The sequence below is a fragment of the Culex pipiens genome, chromosome 1, assembly GCF_016801865.2.
Source record: "Culex pipiens pallens isolate TS chromosome 1, TS_CPP_V2, whole genome shotgun sequence".
Taxonomy (NCBI): domain Eukaryota; kingdom Metazoa; phylum Arthropoda; class Insecta; order Diptera; family Culicidae; genus Culex; species Culex pipiens.
This window is the reverse complement of record NC_068937.1, coordinates 65,501,951-65,517,211: the sequence shown is the minus strand read 5'-3', so window position 1 is coordinate 65,517,211 and position 15,261 is coordinate 65,501,951. Positions and strand designations below refer to the sequence as shown.

The 15,261-nt window shown below is 51.6% G+C and overlaps 2 protein-coding genes across 2 annotated transcripts; one reads left to right on the top strand and one right to left on the bottom strand.

Annotated features, from left to right (window-relative positions):
* Positions 1-555: 555 nt before the first annotated feature.
* Positions 556-1,998, top strand: LOC120430111 (uncharacterized). The gene is made up of 3 exons (XM_039595197.1): positions 556-1,008; positions 1,099-1,598; positions 1,668-1,998. Exons 1-3 carry the CDS (start codon positions 556-558, stop codon positions 1,996-1,998), a joined length of 1,284 nt encoding a protein of 427 aa, XP_039451131.1.
* Positions 1,999-7,824: 5,826 nt separating this feature from the next.
* LOC120430110 (anaphase-promoting complex subunit 1) lies at positions 7,825-14,244 on the bottom strand. The gene is made up of 6 exons (XM_039595196.2): positions 14,094-14,244; positions 13,115-14,039; positions 12,729-13,053; positions 8,874-12,665; positions 8,442-8,799; positions 7,825-8,373 (listed from the first exon to the last, which is right to left on the bottom strand). Exons 1-6 carry the CDS (start codon positions 14,235-14,237, stop codon positions 7,909-7,911), a joined length of 6,009 nt encoding a protein of 2,002 aa, XP_039451130.2. The 5' UTR covers positions 14,238-14,244; the 3' UTR covers positions 7,825-7,908.
* Between the last annotated feature and the right edge of the window lie 1,017 nt (positions 14,245-15,261).

Here is a 15,261-nt window from a genome sequence, read left to right as displayed (position 1 = left end):
GCTCGACAAGGAGACTCAAGAGCAGTGGGAGCTGAAGATCGCCAGCGGAGCGTTGCCAGACTTCGTGGAGTTCATGGAGTTCCTGCGGGAACGTGGGCGTGTTCTGCAGCGCACAAATCGCTCCCAGCAGCACCCAGCGCAGCAGTCAACAGTGGCCCCAAGCAAGCAACGCCAAGCGTTCGGACAGAAGTCCCTGCCCCTGCTCAAGTCGTGCTCGACGTTCAGAGACTTGAGCGTACCGGAGCGCAAGTCCGTTGCCACCAAGGCAAACTTGTGTTACAACTGCTTGAAGGCGAGACACCGGGTGAGTGATTGCGAGTCCAAGACTCTGTGCAAGGTGCAAGGCTGTGGCCGCAAGCACCACAGTCTCCTGCACGACAGTGCCACCCGAAGCAACCAAGGTCAAGTGAAGAATCGAGCCAGTGCCTGCCAGTGGCATCCTCGGTTCCAGCGGGCGGTCCAGCAACCGCTCCAGTGCAGCAGAGCAGCGCGGTGTCCCTCTGTGCAAACGTCGGCGGTGCGAAGCACCAAGTGCTGCTGTCGACGGCGGAAGTGATGGTGATCGGCCAAGCCGATTCCACTGTCAAGTGTCGTGCGCTGTTGGACTCGGGGTCTGACAGCAACATTATCACCGAGAAGTTGGCGAACAAGCTTAAGCTGAAGATGGACCTACCTGTGAGCGGTCTGAACGACAATCAGACTCGAGTGAAGTACCTGCTGTCCACGAAGATCAACTCCTGCGTCAACGCCTTCGCCTCACCCGTGTTGGATTTCCTGGTCGTACCACGCATCACGTCTAACTTACCCGTGGTTGAGATCGACGTCGCATCCTGGCCCCTACCGCCAGGACTGCAACTAGCTGACCCAAAGTTCCACACCCCTGGAGAGATTGACCTTATCATCGGCAACGAAATCTTCTTTGATTTGGTCAAGAGCGGTCGCGTCAAGATCGGCCGCAACGCGCCAACACTGGCCGAGACGGAACTCGGATGGGTCCTAGGAGGAGCGGTACCGACCAGAAAGGCCAAACCATGCCCGCGTGTGTGCCAACTGAACCACTTCGAGGAGGAGCTGAACAAGACGATGGTGAAGTTTTAGGAGATCGAGTGCGTCCACCCAGAGACCGACCTGACCGTAGCTGAGGCTGCCGTCGAGGAACACTTCCAGCGCACCCACTCCCGAGATGCCGAAGGCCGGTTCGTCGTCCGGCTTCCTTTCAACAACCAGAAGAGTCAACTGGGCGACTCGTACAACAACGCGCGGAAGCGCTTGGACAAGTTGATGATCTCGTTGGCCAGAAACCCAGCCAAGCGTGTCGAGTATTCCGCGTTCTTAACAGAATATCTCACACTGGGCCACATGAAGGAAGTGCAACACGTGAACGACGGAGGTTACTACATCCCACACCACGCGGTGTATAAGGCCTCAAGTTCGACCACCAAGACAAGAGTCGTTTTCGACGCTTCGGCAAAGACCACGTCTGGTCTGTCGCTGAACGATACTTTGGATGTTGGGCCCACAGTGCAAAACGACCTTCTGTCGATCATCCTGAAGTTCTGCACCCACCCGGTCGTGCTGACTGCCGACATCCCAAAAATGTACCGGCAGGTCAAGCTGCACCAAGACGACTGCAAGTATTAACGGATTTTGTGGTTGGATGACGACAGACAGCTGAAGGTTTACGAGTTGCAGACGGTGACATACGGCCTCGCCAGCTCACCTCATCACGCAACAAGGGCATTGGTTCAACTGGCCACGGATGAAGGCAAGGATCTCCCGCTAGCGGCGCGCGTGGTCAAGCGGGACAGCTACGTCGATGACTTCCTGACCGGTGGCTCGTCAGTCGCCGAAGTTGTCCAAATCTACGAAGAACTGACGGAGCTGCTGCGCCGAGGAGGGTTCTGCTCGAACAGCACCGAGGTGCTACGAGCGATCCCAGCTGAGCTGCACGAGAAGCAGGTTGATTTCGGGGGAGTCCGATGTCAACAACACAATTAAAACTCTCGGACTCATTTGGAACCCGCTCGAGGACTACTTTGTGTTGAAATGTGCAGTGTTCACCTTCTTTACACCACCTTGGTGTGCCGTTATTGTGCTAACCTTGCTAGCAGAGCATTGGTGGTTGTGACAGCTCATTCCCGCCAAACCAGTCGACGCGTGCGGTTGGCAGTTTGTTTTTGCTCGCTAAATAAAAGTTCGTTCGCTAAAGTAAATCGCGTGTTCTTTTCATTTCTCGATTCCGGTTCGCGTTCGCGGTAATCCGCTGTGCGTTCTGGACGGCAAATTCCGTCAGGTTATGGGCCCAGTTAGGACGGTTTCGGGAAAGTGAAAAAGGACGGTTCCGCGTGGAGGAAAAGTTAAGTTTTCGCGTGGTGGACGAAAAGTGTGCTTGCTTTTGTTTACCGTTTGGTGGCGGAGCACCAACGGAAAAGTGAGGTTGTGTTTTCGCGTGTGAAAGAACTTTGAAGTGCGCGTGAAAAATGGCCGGTATGTTCGGGATTGCCAAACTCGATGGCACGAACTGGCCAGTGTGGGAGATGCGTGTGGAGGCACTCTTGGCCGTCGAAGACCTCTGGGAGGTTGTGATGGAAGATGTGCCGGCGGCAGAGAAGCAGGACGCGGCTTGGAGGAGCTGCGACCGGAAGGCGAAGGAAAACATCGTGTCGCTGCTGGTGGACAGCCAGCGGTCGCTCGTGGAGGGAGAAGCCCACGCGCGGGACATTTTCAAAGCTCTCAAGGAACATCATCAGCAGGTGAGCCGATCCGCGGAACACACACAGCGGGGGAAAGCACGGAAGTGATTCCGTTGTGACCAGCCGGGGCATTTCAAACTGAGTTGCCCGGTTCGTGGCGGATTGCGGCGGAAAAGCGAGAGCGATGGTGAGAAGGATGCTGCCAGGAACATGGAGAAGAAGATCGCCGGGAAGACGGCGACGGTGTCCATCGAGGGCACGGCGGCGGCGGCTGCCAGAACCTTGGAAGTTCAAATCGCCGGGTGCACGGAGATCGAGACCGCTGAAAGCGACGAACAGGACGTCGCGCTCACCACCGGAGTGAGAAGATCTGCGAGTTGGGTGATTGACAGTGGTGCCAGCGCGCACATGAGCAACGACAGGAACTTTTTCTCGTCGCTGCGGGAATTTGCTGGTGGTCATATCACAGTGGCCAACGGAAAGCAGACCGAGATTCGCGGTGAAGGAAGCGGGGTAGTGCACGGCATTGACGGCGAGGAAAAGCCGAAGAAGATCGCCATCGGCGAAGTGAAGTTCGTCCCAGGACTAGCAACGAACTTGCTCTCGGTCGGGAAGTTGGCCGAAAAGAACTACAGTGTTGTGTTTGAGAAGAAAAGCTGTTCGATTGTGAGTGCCGAAGGTGAAGTGGTCGCTACGGGTAGACGTCACGGAGGACTCTACTACCTGCGCCAGACGAAAGCGGCGGTGAAATCGATGGTGGCTGCGGAGGCTCGACACAACGAGGGTTGCCAGCACCAGTGGCACCGACGGCTCGGTCATCACGACTGGGCAGTGGCAGAGCGGATCTTCAAGGAGGAGTTTGCCACGGGGATGAAGGTGGCGGACTGTGGACAGCGGCTCGTGTGTGAGTGCTGCGAGGAGGGTAAGTCAACCAATTTACCTCCTGTGCTCGGCCGGAAGTCGAAACAATTTCTAGACGTGGTGCACGCTAGTGTTTGTGGGCCGATGCGCACCGTCACGCCGAGTGGAAATCGATTCGTCTTGACGATGGTCGATGACTTCAGTAGGTTTACGGTCACCTACCTGCTGAAGCGGAAGTGCGAAGCGGCGAGTGGGATCAAGGAGTACGTCCGGTGGGTCGAAAGCCAGTTTGGGCGAAAGCCGCGAGTGATGAGGTCGGATGGAGGGGGAGTGTTCAACAACACAGAACTCCGGAACTTCTACAAGGTGGAAGCGATCCAGCCTCAGTTCACCAATGTGCGGAACGGCGTCGCTGAATGGAAGACCAAGTCGCTGATTGAAATTGCTACCTGCATGCTGAGCGACGCGGAACTGGACATGCGATTCTGGGGTGAGGCCATGCTCACGGCCACGTTGTAACGAGAGCTCTTTACCCTTTGGCTGCTCATCAAAATAAATACCAACCAACAACGTTTGCTTTTAACATTCTTCTATTGCACGGCCAAAAATGGCAAATATTTTTCTTAATTTAACATCGAATACCAGGCTCTTGGCCAAAATGTTTTGCTTAGTCTAGTTCTACTTGGGTGCACCCTAATCTTACAGTTCTAGCACTCACTGACATTACGCGCGCCGACTTCGCCAGACCAATTCCGCTCGAGATGGTTTCTTCTCATACCGGCTTCAACCGAAACAGAATCTCTCTCAGCGCCGTGTGCTCCGTCCCAACAAAACCGCAACTTCACTTGGCCTCTTCTCCTACAGCTTTCGGCACACACACACTTGTCGCCGTACACCGCCGGTTTTCGACAGGACGTATTGAAGTTCACTCATGGACAGCTGTGCGTCACGCCAGCGAGCGGCAAAAGAACAGCTTAGCACTCCCAAAGAAAACCCTCTGAGAGGGTTTTCTGTTGTCCAATGTGTGCACGACTTCCGTGGGTTGGTTCGGCGTTCTACACTCGGTTGTGACCGCTCGTGACCCACTCGGTCGTGAACGCTTGTGGCTAGCTGATACGGCCTCTAAAGAGGGTGAACGTCCTGTGTATCAGTGCCAGCGATTGGAAGTCTTGTGGGGTGCTCTGCTCCGTCCGGCCAGGCGATCTCGGCTTGGCTACACTTGAGCTGATTAATCCTCGCCGTCTGCGCCGTCTTGCCGTGATAATCGTCTCGGAAAGCTTGCTGATCCTGCGGCTTCTCTGCGGACAGTTCCTGTTGCTTCTCTGCGGACTGATGCTTGTTCTGGCCAAAATAGGAGGAAATGACCAAACACAATCCTTCCAGCGCTGCAGAAGACGCGGACCGTTTCAATTTCACTTCTAAGTTGGAACTAGCGTGCAAAACCCAACTTTGCCGGAACGTTATCTCGCACAAAATGAAACCACTTGCGCGCTTGGTTATCGTTCGGCGTTCTCTGCCTCACGATGAGTTAAGTGTGTTGGTGCAGGCGATTGGGGATTTCGTTTCCGCCTTCTGCTTGCAAGAAAACTTTGATGTAACAAGTCCCAGGTGGCGTATTTATGTCGGCGCGCACAGAAAGAAATAATCTATCTATTCTGCTATTGTGCTTACACATTAAAATTAAGAAAGACTAATTGGTTCCGTTTACAAATATCATCACAAAACAGACCATACAAAAAACAAACGTAACAACGTACCTCCAAAACAGGATGCCGATTGTACCGGATCAGAACGTGATCAGAACACGCCCTACGAGCTCTGGCGGGGACAGAAGCCAGACCTGGAACACCTTCGAGTGTTCGGCAGTAGAGCGTATGTCAACTTGCCGGAAAAGGAGCTGATCTTCGTCGGGTACGCCTTGGACCGAGAAGCGTACCGGTTTGTCGACCTGGAGACGGACAAGGTCACCGTTAGCCGTGACGCCAGATTCTTGGAACTCGGCGACGGCACAACAACGGTGGAGTGGCCTTCGTCGGAACCAGCGGAAGAGATCCAGTTGAAGCCGATCGTTGTGAAGGAAGAGTTCAAGGAAGAAGAAGTCGGAGACAACGTGGCTGGAGACGAAGAAGATGAAAAAGATGCCAGCGAAAGTGACGACGAAGAGTTCTTCGAAGCAGAAGGAGACGAAGGCGGACCGAGTCTAAGCCTTTGACGCTCGGGAAGGTCGAATCTGGGAGCAAGACCGCGCTACTTGGACGACTACGAGGTGAAGCATGCTGTCGGGATCGCGGTGAGCGCAGTCGAGGAGACTGCAGGCCGCATGGAGGAGCTGAAAGGGCGGAAGTGGAGCACTTTTAAGCGGTGCATTCAAAGGCTGTGGCTGTGAGAGGAGGCACCGGATGGAGGATTAGTGAAGAAGGCTCACCCTGAGGGGGAGTGTTGAAATGTGCAGTGTTCACCTTCTTTACACCACCTTGGTGTGCCGTTATTGTGCTAACCTTGCTAGCAGAGCATTGGTGGTTGTGACAGCTCATTCCCGCCAAACCAGTCGACGCGTGCGGTTGGCAGTTTGTTTTTGCTCGCTAAATAAAAGTTCGTTCGCTAAAGTAAATCGCGTGTTCTTTTCATTTCTCGATTCCGGTCCGATTCGCGGTAATCCGCTGTGCGTTCTGGACGGCAAATTCCGTCACTTTGTCTTCCGAGTGCCTCGACCCATCAACGAGGAATGGACAAAACGAATCGTGCTGTCGGAGATCTCCAGCCTGTTCGACCCCTGCGGCTTCCTGGGGCCGATAATCACGCTGTGCAAGCTGGTGATGCAAGACGTCTGGGTTCGTGCGCTAACCTGGGACCAACCACTTCCGATCGAGCTTTCACTGCGGTGGAGGCTGATTCGAGTGCAACTGCCAGCTATCAGCAAGATGCGGAAGAAGCGATGCCTGATCGCCCCGGATGCGGTGAACGTGCAACTCCATAGCTTTTCGGACGCCTCAAAGCGAGCATACGGTGGTGTGCTGTACATCCGGAGCGTCAACAAGCGTGGCGAGATCAGCGTGTGCCGAGCTGCCAGCAAATCACGAGTGGCTCCACTCAAGGAGCAAACAATCCCCCGGCTGGAAGCGTGCGGCGCAAAACTGTTGGCGGAGTTGACTCAAAAGGTCATGGCCGCCCTGGAAGTTCCATTCGACGACGTGGTGCTTCACTGCGACTCCAAGATCGTTCTGTGCTGGCTCAAGAAACCTCCATCGGCACTGAAGCAGTTCGTGTCGAACCGTGTAGCCGCAATTCATAAGTTGACTCGAGAGTTCACGTGACGTTTCATCCGATCGGAACAAAACCCAGCCGATGTGCTCTCACGGGGAGCGCTGCCGGAGCGCGCTTCCATGAAGCACCACATGAAGCGGGTCGTCGGCGAGACCAAGCTCACGTACGAGGAGATGACGAGGTTCCTGGCACAAACGGAGGCCATCCTCAACTCCCGGCCCCTGACCCCGTCGCACTTCCTGATCTGCCGGTCTGGAGTGGCTCTACCGGAACCGTCGTACGCGGATGAGAAGATCGGACGTCTCAGCAGATGGCAGCACATCCAGTACATGCAGCAACTTTTTTGGAGAAGATGGTCTGGCGAGTACCTCCATCAGCTGCAAGGACGACCGAAGTGGAACGCTGGAGTGAAGGAGTTTAAGGTCGACGAGAACTTGCCTCCGCAGCAGTGGCGGCGCGGACGGATCGTCGCTACACACCCCGGAGAAGACGGCGCTGTCAGAGTGGTGACAGTGAAAACTGCAACGAACGAGTTCAAGCGAGCAATCACCAAGGTTGCTTTCATGCCTTCGGTTGAGCCTGACGCCTCAACGGGGGGAGAATGTTTGGGCACACTGCCCAAGGAAAAGTAGATTTTGGTTTTGTTTCCACTTTTATTTTCTTGGCCCGTTAAAACGGCGGACAAATTTGATGGCCCTTCTGGCAACCCTGTAAGCAGAGAAAAAACAGAATAAACCGAACCTTTGTTGAGACAAGTCGCGCGGTGTTTTTTCTCCCGTCAGAACCCCTCCATTTTCTCGCGAATTTCAACAAGTTTAAACTGAGCTATCGTCGAACACCCTGATATACAGTGTAAACTAACAGGATATCGTTTCAATAAAATTACAATTACTGACCACAACCGCTCATTTCCATTATAAACTTCCAAGTGTGGTAGTTTACGCTGGTCAGTCTGGGAAGGACGTAGCGCACCAATAGGGTGGCTAAACATAGGATACATTGAAACTGTGGTTTTAAGATAACAATGTTTATTTCCAAGGTAATTTTCATCGGCTTTCACAGCTTCTTACAACTTATAGTTTGAGAATGTTTAATATTTGCCAGGAAGTTTCGTTAGCCCTAGAATTTGCGCCATGCAGCAAACAGTTTGAGTGGCTAGTTTTGGGTGTTGTTTTTTAAATCCACATAAAAACTGCAAATAATCCGTTTTCTCGAGCCTTCGAAGCGCTTCCTGGTTTAGAACTTTCATCGGCAGATCATAGAAAGTAATCAGTTTCGCGATGGATGTGCGACTTTGCTCACAAATTTCCCCAAAAAGATCGGTCAGGGTGCGTTCGGCGGGGGCGCCCACGATGAACGATCGCACGAGGTGGCCATTCTCGGCTAGCAACGTATCCATGCGGAGCTGGACACGATCAACGATCGACTGGAGCATGTCCTGCGACACGAGCAGATCGGACTCGCGGATCGCCCTTCGTCGCGCAATGATGGCGCTGATGATTCGAAGCTGCATGAGCTGGGACGAGCCACAGCACGTGTCAAAGTTGGTCAGCAGCTGTGTGGAAAAATGAAAAAAAAAATTTTTGTTTATTGTTGTCGAGCGCAATCTTAAAGAAAACTCACATGCATAAGGTTCATAAAGATCGGGAGACCGTGCAACTTGTCATGGGTGAGGCAGTCGTATGTTTGCAGGACCAACATCTGGGTGATGTTCCGTTCGGAGGTGGAGATCGATCGAGCTTCTTCGACTTCACTTTGGAACGACGACGGCGGCGAAAGCAAAAATTTGTTGGCCACGTTGTAGATTCGCTGGTCAGTTGAAAAAGCGAGCAAACTTTTGGGGTCTATTTTCCACGAATTGTACTTGTCGGTGGTGAGTGTTTGGGTGAGCATTGATTTGAGTCGGTTTGGATCTTCCAAATACGACAGACATCCGGCACGTTGTTTGATGTCTATACAGCCGTTTGATTTGAGAATATTTCTGTAGGAATACATAAAATACATTTATAATACTGAGCTTTTGTCAAAATGCGATCAAAGTTTGTTGATACTTACTCTAGAATGTGCCAATTTTGGTGGTCAAAATACACTTGCCAGTAGCTGGAGTCTTTAACGTACACTGTAGAGAGCGTATGAAGTTCCGGGAGCATGCAGGGCGCCATGATTTTGACTGGTTCGGTTTGTCCCTTGACAACGTAGTAAATCTCACACAGACAAAGCTTGCCACTGTCAATATCTCGTGGTAGAAACAGCCGTGGCTCGATGGCCAGCACGTACAAGTGGCGGAATGCTTGCAGATGGTATCGGTTGTCGTTGCTGTGGATGGGAAGCTTCGGGAATATTGAACAAATCAAAGCAGCAACGGCGGGCGGCGAACGTGACAACGTGTACCGTCCAGCACCGAGGAAGAGAAACCCGAGCGCCATGTGTATCGCCATGTGGGATCCATACGTCACGTGGCATTGGCCGAATCGTGAACGGAGCATACGAATGGCACGCAACACTCGGACGTCACCCGTGCCAGCCATTACCATCGATGCGGACAGCAGTATCATAATGGTGCAGTTTTCGATTGTTTGCTTTCCGGCAAAATCTCCAAACGGGCGCCCGTTTACCTCCAGGAAGTACTTTAGCAGATAGTTCAGTGTTTCAAAGGCACGTTCGTCAGCAGTTCCGGCGTATTTCAATCCAATAGAGATGGCCGCTCCGCACACTATGTTGCAGTAAGCCTGACATTGGGCCTCGTGATCGGTCAGTTGTTGCAGTTCGTCGTCTTGCAAACGATTTTTGATTATGTCCGACAATGAACGTGGAATCTGTTTGTACACCCAAGCAGTCGAGGCATCGATGTCGTTCCAGAGAATCAAATTCCGTGCGACAATGCGCAGCAGCAGCAGATCCGGTCGGATGAAATCCAGTAAGTACGTGGTATCCGGTGGCTTCATCCAGTTGGCAATCGCTTCATTTCCTGTGCGGAAGTACATAAGTCCCAGGGCCAGAGTGGCACCGGGGGCAGTCACGTCGATATTGACCGTGTCACCTTCCTTTATCTGGAACGATGGTAGCTTGTATTTCTCCTTTTGGGCTCCCATCAGAGGGCGCTTGTTGCCGCCGACCATGTAGTAATGCAATGTGTCGGGAATGTTGAGATCCCGCAGTGCCGTGCTTTGTTCTCCCTGCTCGAGAGTCACCAATCCTAGCGCTAGACCAGCCGTCAACGCGTACGACTCACGCTCAACGTAGTTTTCCATTTCGGGTCCAGGAGGGCGTCCAATCTCTTGCAGTAACACCTCGGCAATGTGGCGCTTCGCCGTGCCTTGGTACACGAGACCGATTCCCATCAACGAGGCCACTTGTATGTTTTGCGAAATGTCCAACTCGACGGCCGTCGGCGGTAGCAGCGCTTCGATGTGTACACTCAACAGTTTGGTTGTTTTGGTGTCCATCGAGCCTCGATGCGTCGCCGAAATGCCCAGCAGCAGACCCAGGCTGGTCATTTCATCGCACTTGACCAAATACTCGTAGATGCTCATAAAGGACAGCGTCTTTAGGTGACCGTTCAGCCCAAGAGCCATCAAGAATCCCGCGTGCTCCGTAGGTATTTCAGCCGCCCCCTTTGGTTTGTTGTACGTGATCCAGGTGGAATCGATGTCTGGAGTATCCGAGCAGATTCTCAAACCCGCGGCAACACCATTGTGGAACATTGGCCACAAGTTCATGTTGGGCGGAACTTCCAGCTGTTGAATTTCGATCGTCGCACCGCGCAGCACCTCTTTACCGGTGAGACAAAGCTTGGGAATCGGTAGTGTTTGTGTGGCCGTTGGTCGACTTGTCCGCAGCGTAAACATTCCCCGGCCAATTGGTAACGCCATCGTCCGTATGCACAGCGCGTAAAGTTGCTTTTCTTGCTCCTCGATGAACTCGTGATCAGAAACGTTCGGAGCCTGCAGAATGTCAATCGTCACCGGTTGCGAACTGTTAAGGAACGATTTGACGTCGTTGATTCGCAGGTCGTCGGGAAATCGTAGACGCAGCAGTTTCGTGTCCATATTCTCCATGCCACTTTCCTCCGGTTTGGTTTCCGTCTTGGGAATTACTTCCGGCTGAGGTTTCCGCCTGAGAGACAGCGAATGTTCTTTCAAACCGGATGCGCCCGACTTTTTCGACCGCACCAGTTGATTTTGCGCGTCGAAGGTGGCATGGGCGTATAGTTCATGGCGCAGCAGCAGCTCGTATACTTGTGCTTCGTAACTGTTGAGTGGTTTGTTCCGATTGCACTCGAGAAATTGTGAAATCAGATAGTGAATGCTGACCGGAAGTTTCTCAATCGTCAACCGGTTATATCCACGCTTGATCAGCATCCGAATGATGACGTTGGCCATCATCTGGTCAACATCGTCCATTGCCGCAGTTTTGGACAGCTCGAACGATGGAAGTAAACTCTCGAATTGTGCGGTAATCCACTTGGACAGATTTTTTGCTCGATACAAAAACGCTACGATGAGGATTATGTCACGGCTACGATCATTAACTCCGGCCACGTACGGGTACGATGGTAGCTCTGCACTACCTGCGTTCACGATCAACGTATGAATGTACTGAAAGATGTTGGGAATGTGCTCGAAATCAGTGTCCGACACGTTGACAAACTCTACGCTGTCTTCTTTGCGTATGAAGCAGTGCGACCGAATACGGATCAGATCCTGGATGTCGTCGAGAAAGTAGTGAAGCTGAAACTTCTCCAGCTTCAAGTCCAGGGACAACTCGTAGAGAAAGTGCGCCAACAGTTTCAGGCTGTTGTTCAATAGCGGGTCGAGCTTCATATCTTCGTAAAGCAAGTGCAGTGCAAACAGGATGTTTGGAACGTGTGGAAACAGCAGCTTGGACGAGTCGTACGCTGCCGGAGCGGTGCATTCCTGCGGAGGAGGATCGATTGCGCACTTGGCGTCACTGTGCTGCATCATAAACTCCCAATCGTCGTCCGTGCCGAGTTGGTTTTCGTTCTTTCGTCTCTTTTTTGGTTCGTCAAACGAAGATCTCGAACTGGACTTGTTGAGTCCTTCGCCGTCAACCGGTGGGTACGATCTTCCCATGTGTTGCTGCAACATAGTCCGAAACACTTCCCACTCGCGATCACCGTCAAAATTCTTCGAACCAGGTGCATTCCTAGTTCCGTACCAACGAACCATAAATTCCAGGGACAAATCTGTGGGTAGAATGTGTCGAAGCGCAAGCAAACACCGTGAAACCAGCTGGGACTCGCTCATCAGAGGAATCGCAATGCGAAACATTTTCTCGCTGGAAAACACCAGTGTAATCCGATTTCCGGAACCATCGCGAATGTTCTGACAGTTGTTTAGCCGGGAGGATGCTTGGCCTCCGGGCCGTGACAACTGATGCAGCGGTTGCACCGGTGATAGCATGTGCAATTCTTCGTCGAAACGGCTTTCGGCTTGCGCAGCCGCAGCCGTTGGCAACAGGCTGCTCCGTCGGGGGAAACCTTGCGACGACGAACCAAACGAGGTGCTCAGAGCACTGGACGTGACAAAACTGCTCAAAATACCCGCCACGTGCACCTTTCCAACGTATGCTGGCCCGGAATAGAGCATCAACGTGCCACACGGAGCCAAAACTGCAATCATGTTCAAGCGCTTCAAACAGACGGCATCTTTTGCAGGTATTTGCGAAATCATTTCGATGCCGGCGCTTATCAACGATGGATCCGAAAGGCCGGGCTTGATACGCACCAGAATTAGCTTTTCCGAACGTGGCAATAGAAAGCACAGGTAATTGTTCTGGACCAGGTCGGTGTGAAGAAAGCCAGTCGATGCCATTTCAAGAGAACTCCTAAAAAGATGTTAATGTTAATAACTCAAGAGCATGCACAAACTCCAAAGACAGCAAACTTACTTCCAAGTGTTGGAATGTTCAGTCCACACGTGCTCCAAACAGTACTCGGGAACGATTGGCTTCGAAGGCTCCGCCTGGCCAATCTTGCGCACATTCAACAGCGACGTTGATGTTCCTCCCATGGTCGACTGCAGCCTCGAAAGTGGCGTTGTCCCCGTTCCCGCTAGATGGCTCTGGTTGGGTGCGATGTTGCTCCGATTGGCGATACCAGCAACGCTCAGATTGAACGATTGACCCATCTGGCCAACATTGCTCACGTAGGGACTGCAAAACGTCGCCCCGAGGCTGGGTCGCCCAGCAGTGGATGCACTGTGACGGGTCAAAACTACAATCAGAAAGAAACGTCAACAGTCGTTTTGAATACACATCTTGAGTGATCGACTTACGCGACGTTTTGTAAAACGATTGCGGCGTAGTCACTGCAGCTGGCAGCGGAGTCGCCGGTTGAGAAAGATTAACGCTTGAGGTAAAGGCACTGTTGGAGAAGCATTCGCTGTCGTTGACGCATCCGACCGAATTCTTTTCGTCTTCGGAGGCCTTTCGTAGGAAGCAAATAAAATGCTTGCCAGTCTTCTCGTCAAACATCAACACCAAATCGGTTTGCTCGCAGGAAAATACCACCCGATATTCCGTTTCGGTGATGTAGCTGACTGATCCGGACATCTTGATGATCACCGGACACATTTCATCCAGAGGGTGCGTGAGGGAAAACAGTCGGGGCAGCGGAACCGAATGAATGTCGAGAAGCGTGCTAGAGGACTCTTTTTCGAGCAAAATTCCGTGCTTCGTTACCCAAACGTTCGAAACGGGACATTCGATGCTGGTGATGAAGTTTTCTCCGTTGTCACAGTGCACTTTCAGTGTGGTTCCATCCACAAGGCATACGGCCGATTTGGCAGCAAAACCCTTGAATGACCTCGTATTGTCCTTTTCGTTCTCGGAGCATTCCGACGATAGAAATCGCACCGGACAGAAGAAGGCAAATTTGATCGATGTCTCGCAGGTAAGACAAACGTGGGGAGCCGCTGCTTCGTCACCGTTAGTAGTGGTGCCCTTTGTCCAGACGGCCGTCGTTCCCTTCACGTACAGTTCTTCCTCGGTGTTGACGTTCGCTTCGAACAAAAATTCAGCCGAATCGTCGTAAACCTCCCGCAGCACATAGTACTCGGATGGGGTCTCATCGAGCGAGATGTTTACGTCTTGCATGCGCTGCAGCAACACGAAATCGGACGGAACCGAGACGGGTTTCTTCACGTTAAGAAGGGGGCCCGGGTGTTCGTCCACCGCCTGACGACCCCGTGGAATAAATTCCTGCAGATCGAACACAGTTTAGTTTTATTTTTATAGCTAGCAAACAAAACTTACCAAAGGTTCCGAGGCGGTTATCATTACTTTGCTATAGTCATCCAACATGGAACATAACAGATTCCAAATTTTGTCAGCAACCGGCAACGATACACTTTTGCCCCGCGAAAACAGCAAGCAAACTACACCCGTACCAAAAATCATGATTTTTTGAGTTCCAAATCCCACTTTTCATACGAATTTTTCAGTTCAACCCATATAACCATTTTTATGGTTGTAGTACCTGAACTCAAAAAATCGTATGAAAAGTGGGATTTGGAACTCAAAAAATCATGATTTTTGGTAAGGGTGTAGTAGTTGTCAACTGTACACGATTGTGTCATACCAGGTCATGTTGGGTTAATTCGGAATGGCTTAAAAAATACTCAAATAAATATAACTCACTCATACTCATCACATGCGGATTTTTTAGGCAGCAATTCGACGCCAACATTTCAAAAAGCATCATGTACAAACCATGCGTTTTGAGAAAAACGCATTTGAATGTTGAGCATCCATTTTCAATTCCCATTTTAATATAAAAGCAAAATAAGATGTTCTAATAATAACAAACGATGAAAAACGTTGCTTTTATTGATACTTGATCATCCAAATTCAATAAAACATTATTTCCGTCGTTTTATTTAAGAAACCCCGTGGGAGTCGCTCTACCTGCATTCCTGTCACACATGAGGTCTGCACAGCTGATTCCACGTAGATTTGTCCCGCCAGTAATGACAGGAAACGCTGACAAACGGAATATGTGCCAAAATCATAAGTGGTTTTTAACATATGAAGGGAAATCATCGTGAACTGGAACTGCCGGTCGTTAGCCCGGGTAAAGTGGAAACGTTGAGATGATTGTTGTCCTCTGCTCTCATCTCGCAAAAAGCCATACAGAGAACCACGTCCCATTCAACCGGCTCCGTGGCTTAATGGTTACGGCTTCTGTCTCCCAAGCAGAAGGTTCAGGTAGCAGTGAATTGATCCGTAGTGTTGAAACATGTTATCTCTTCTTCTCATATTATTAAATACGCGCTGATCCCTGATTTGCCTGAAGGGATTGGAAGTCTAAATATAGATCGAGATTCCTTCAGATGCTTGCTTCTATGTTTAGGCGGGGCCGAACAATGCCCAGCGACCTCGGAATTGGACCGCAAGGAGCTCTGTCATTCTGAAATGGGTCGTT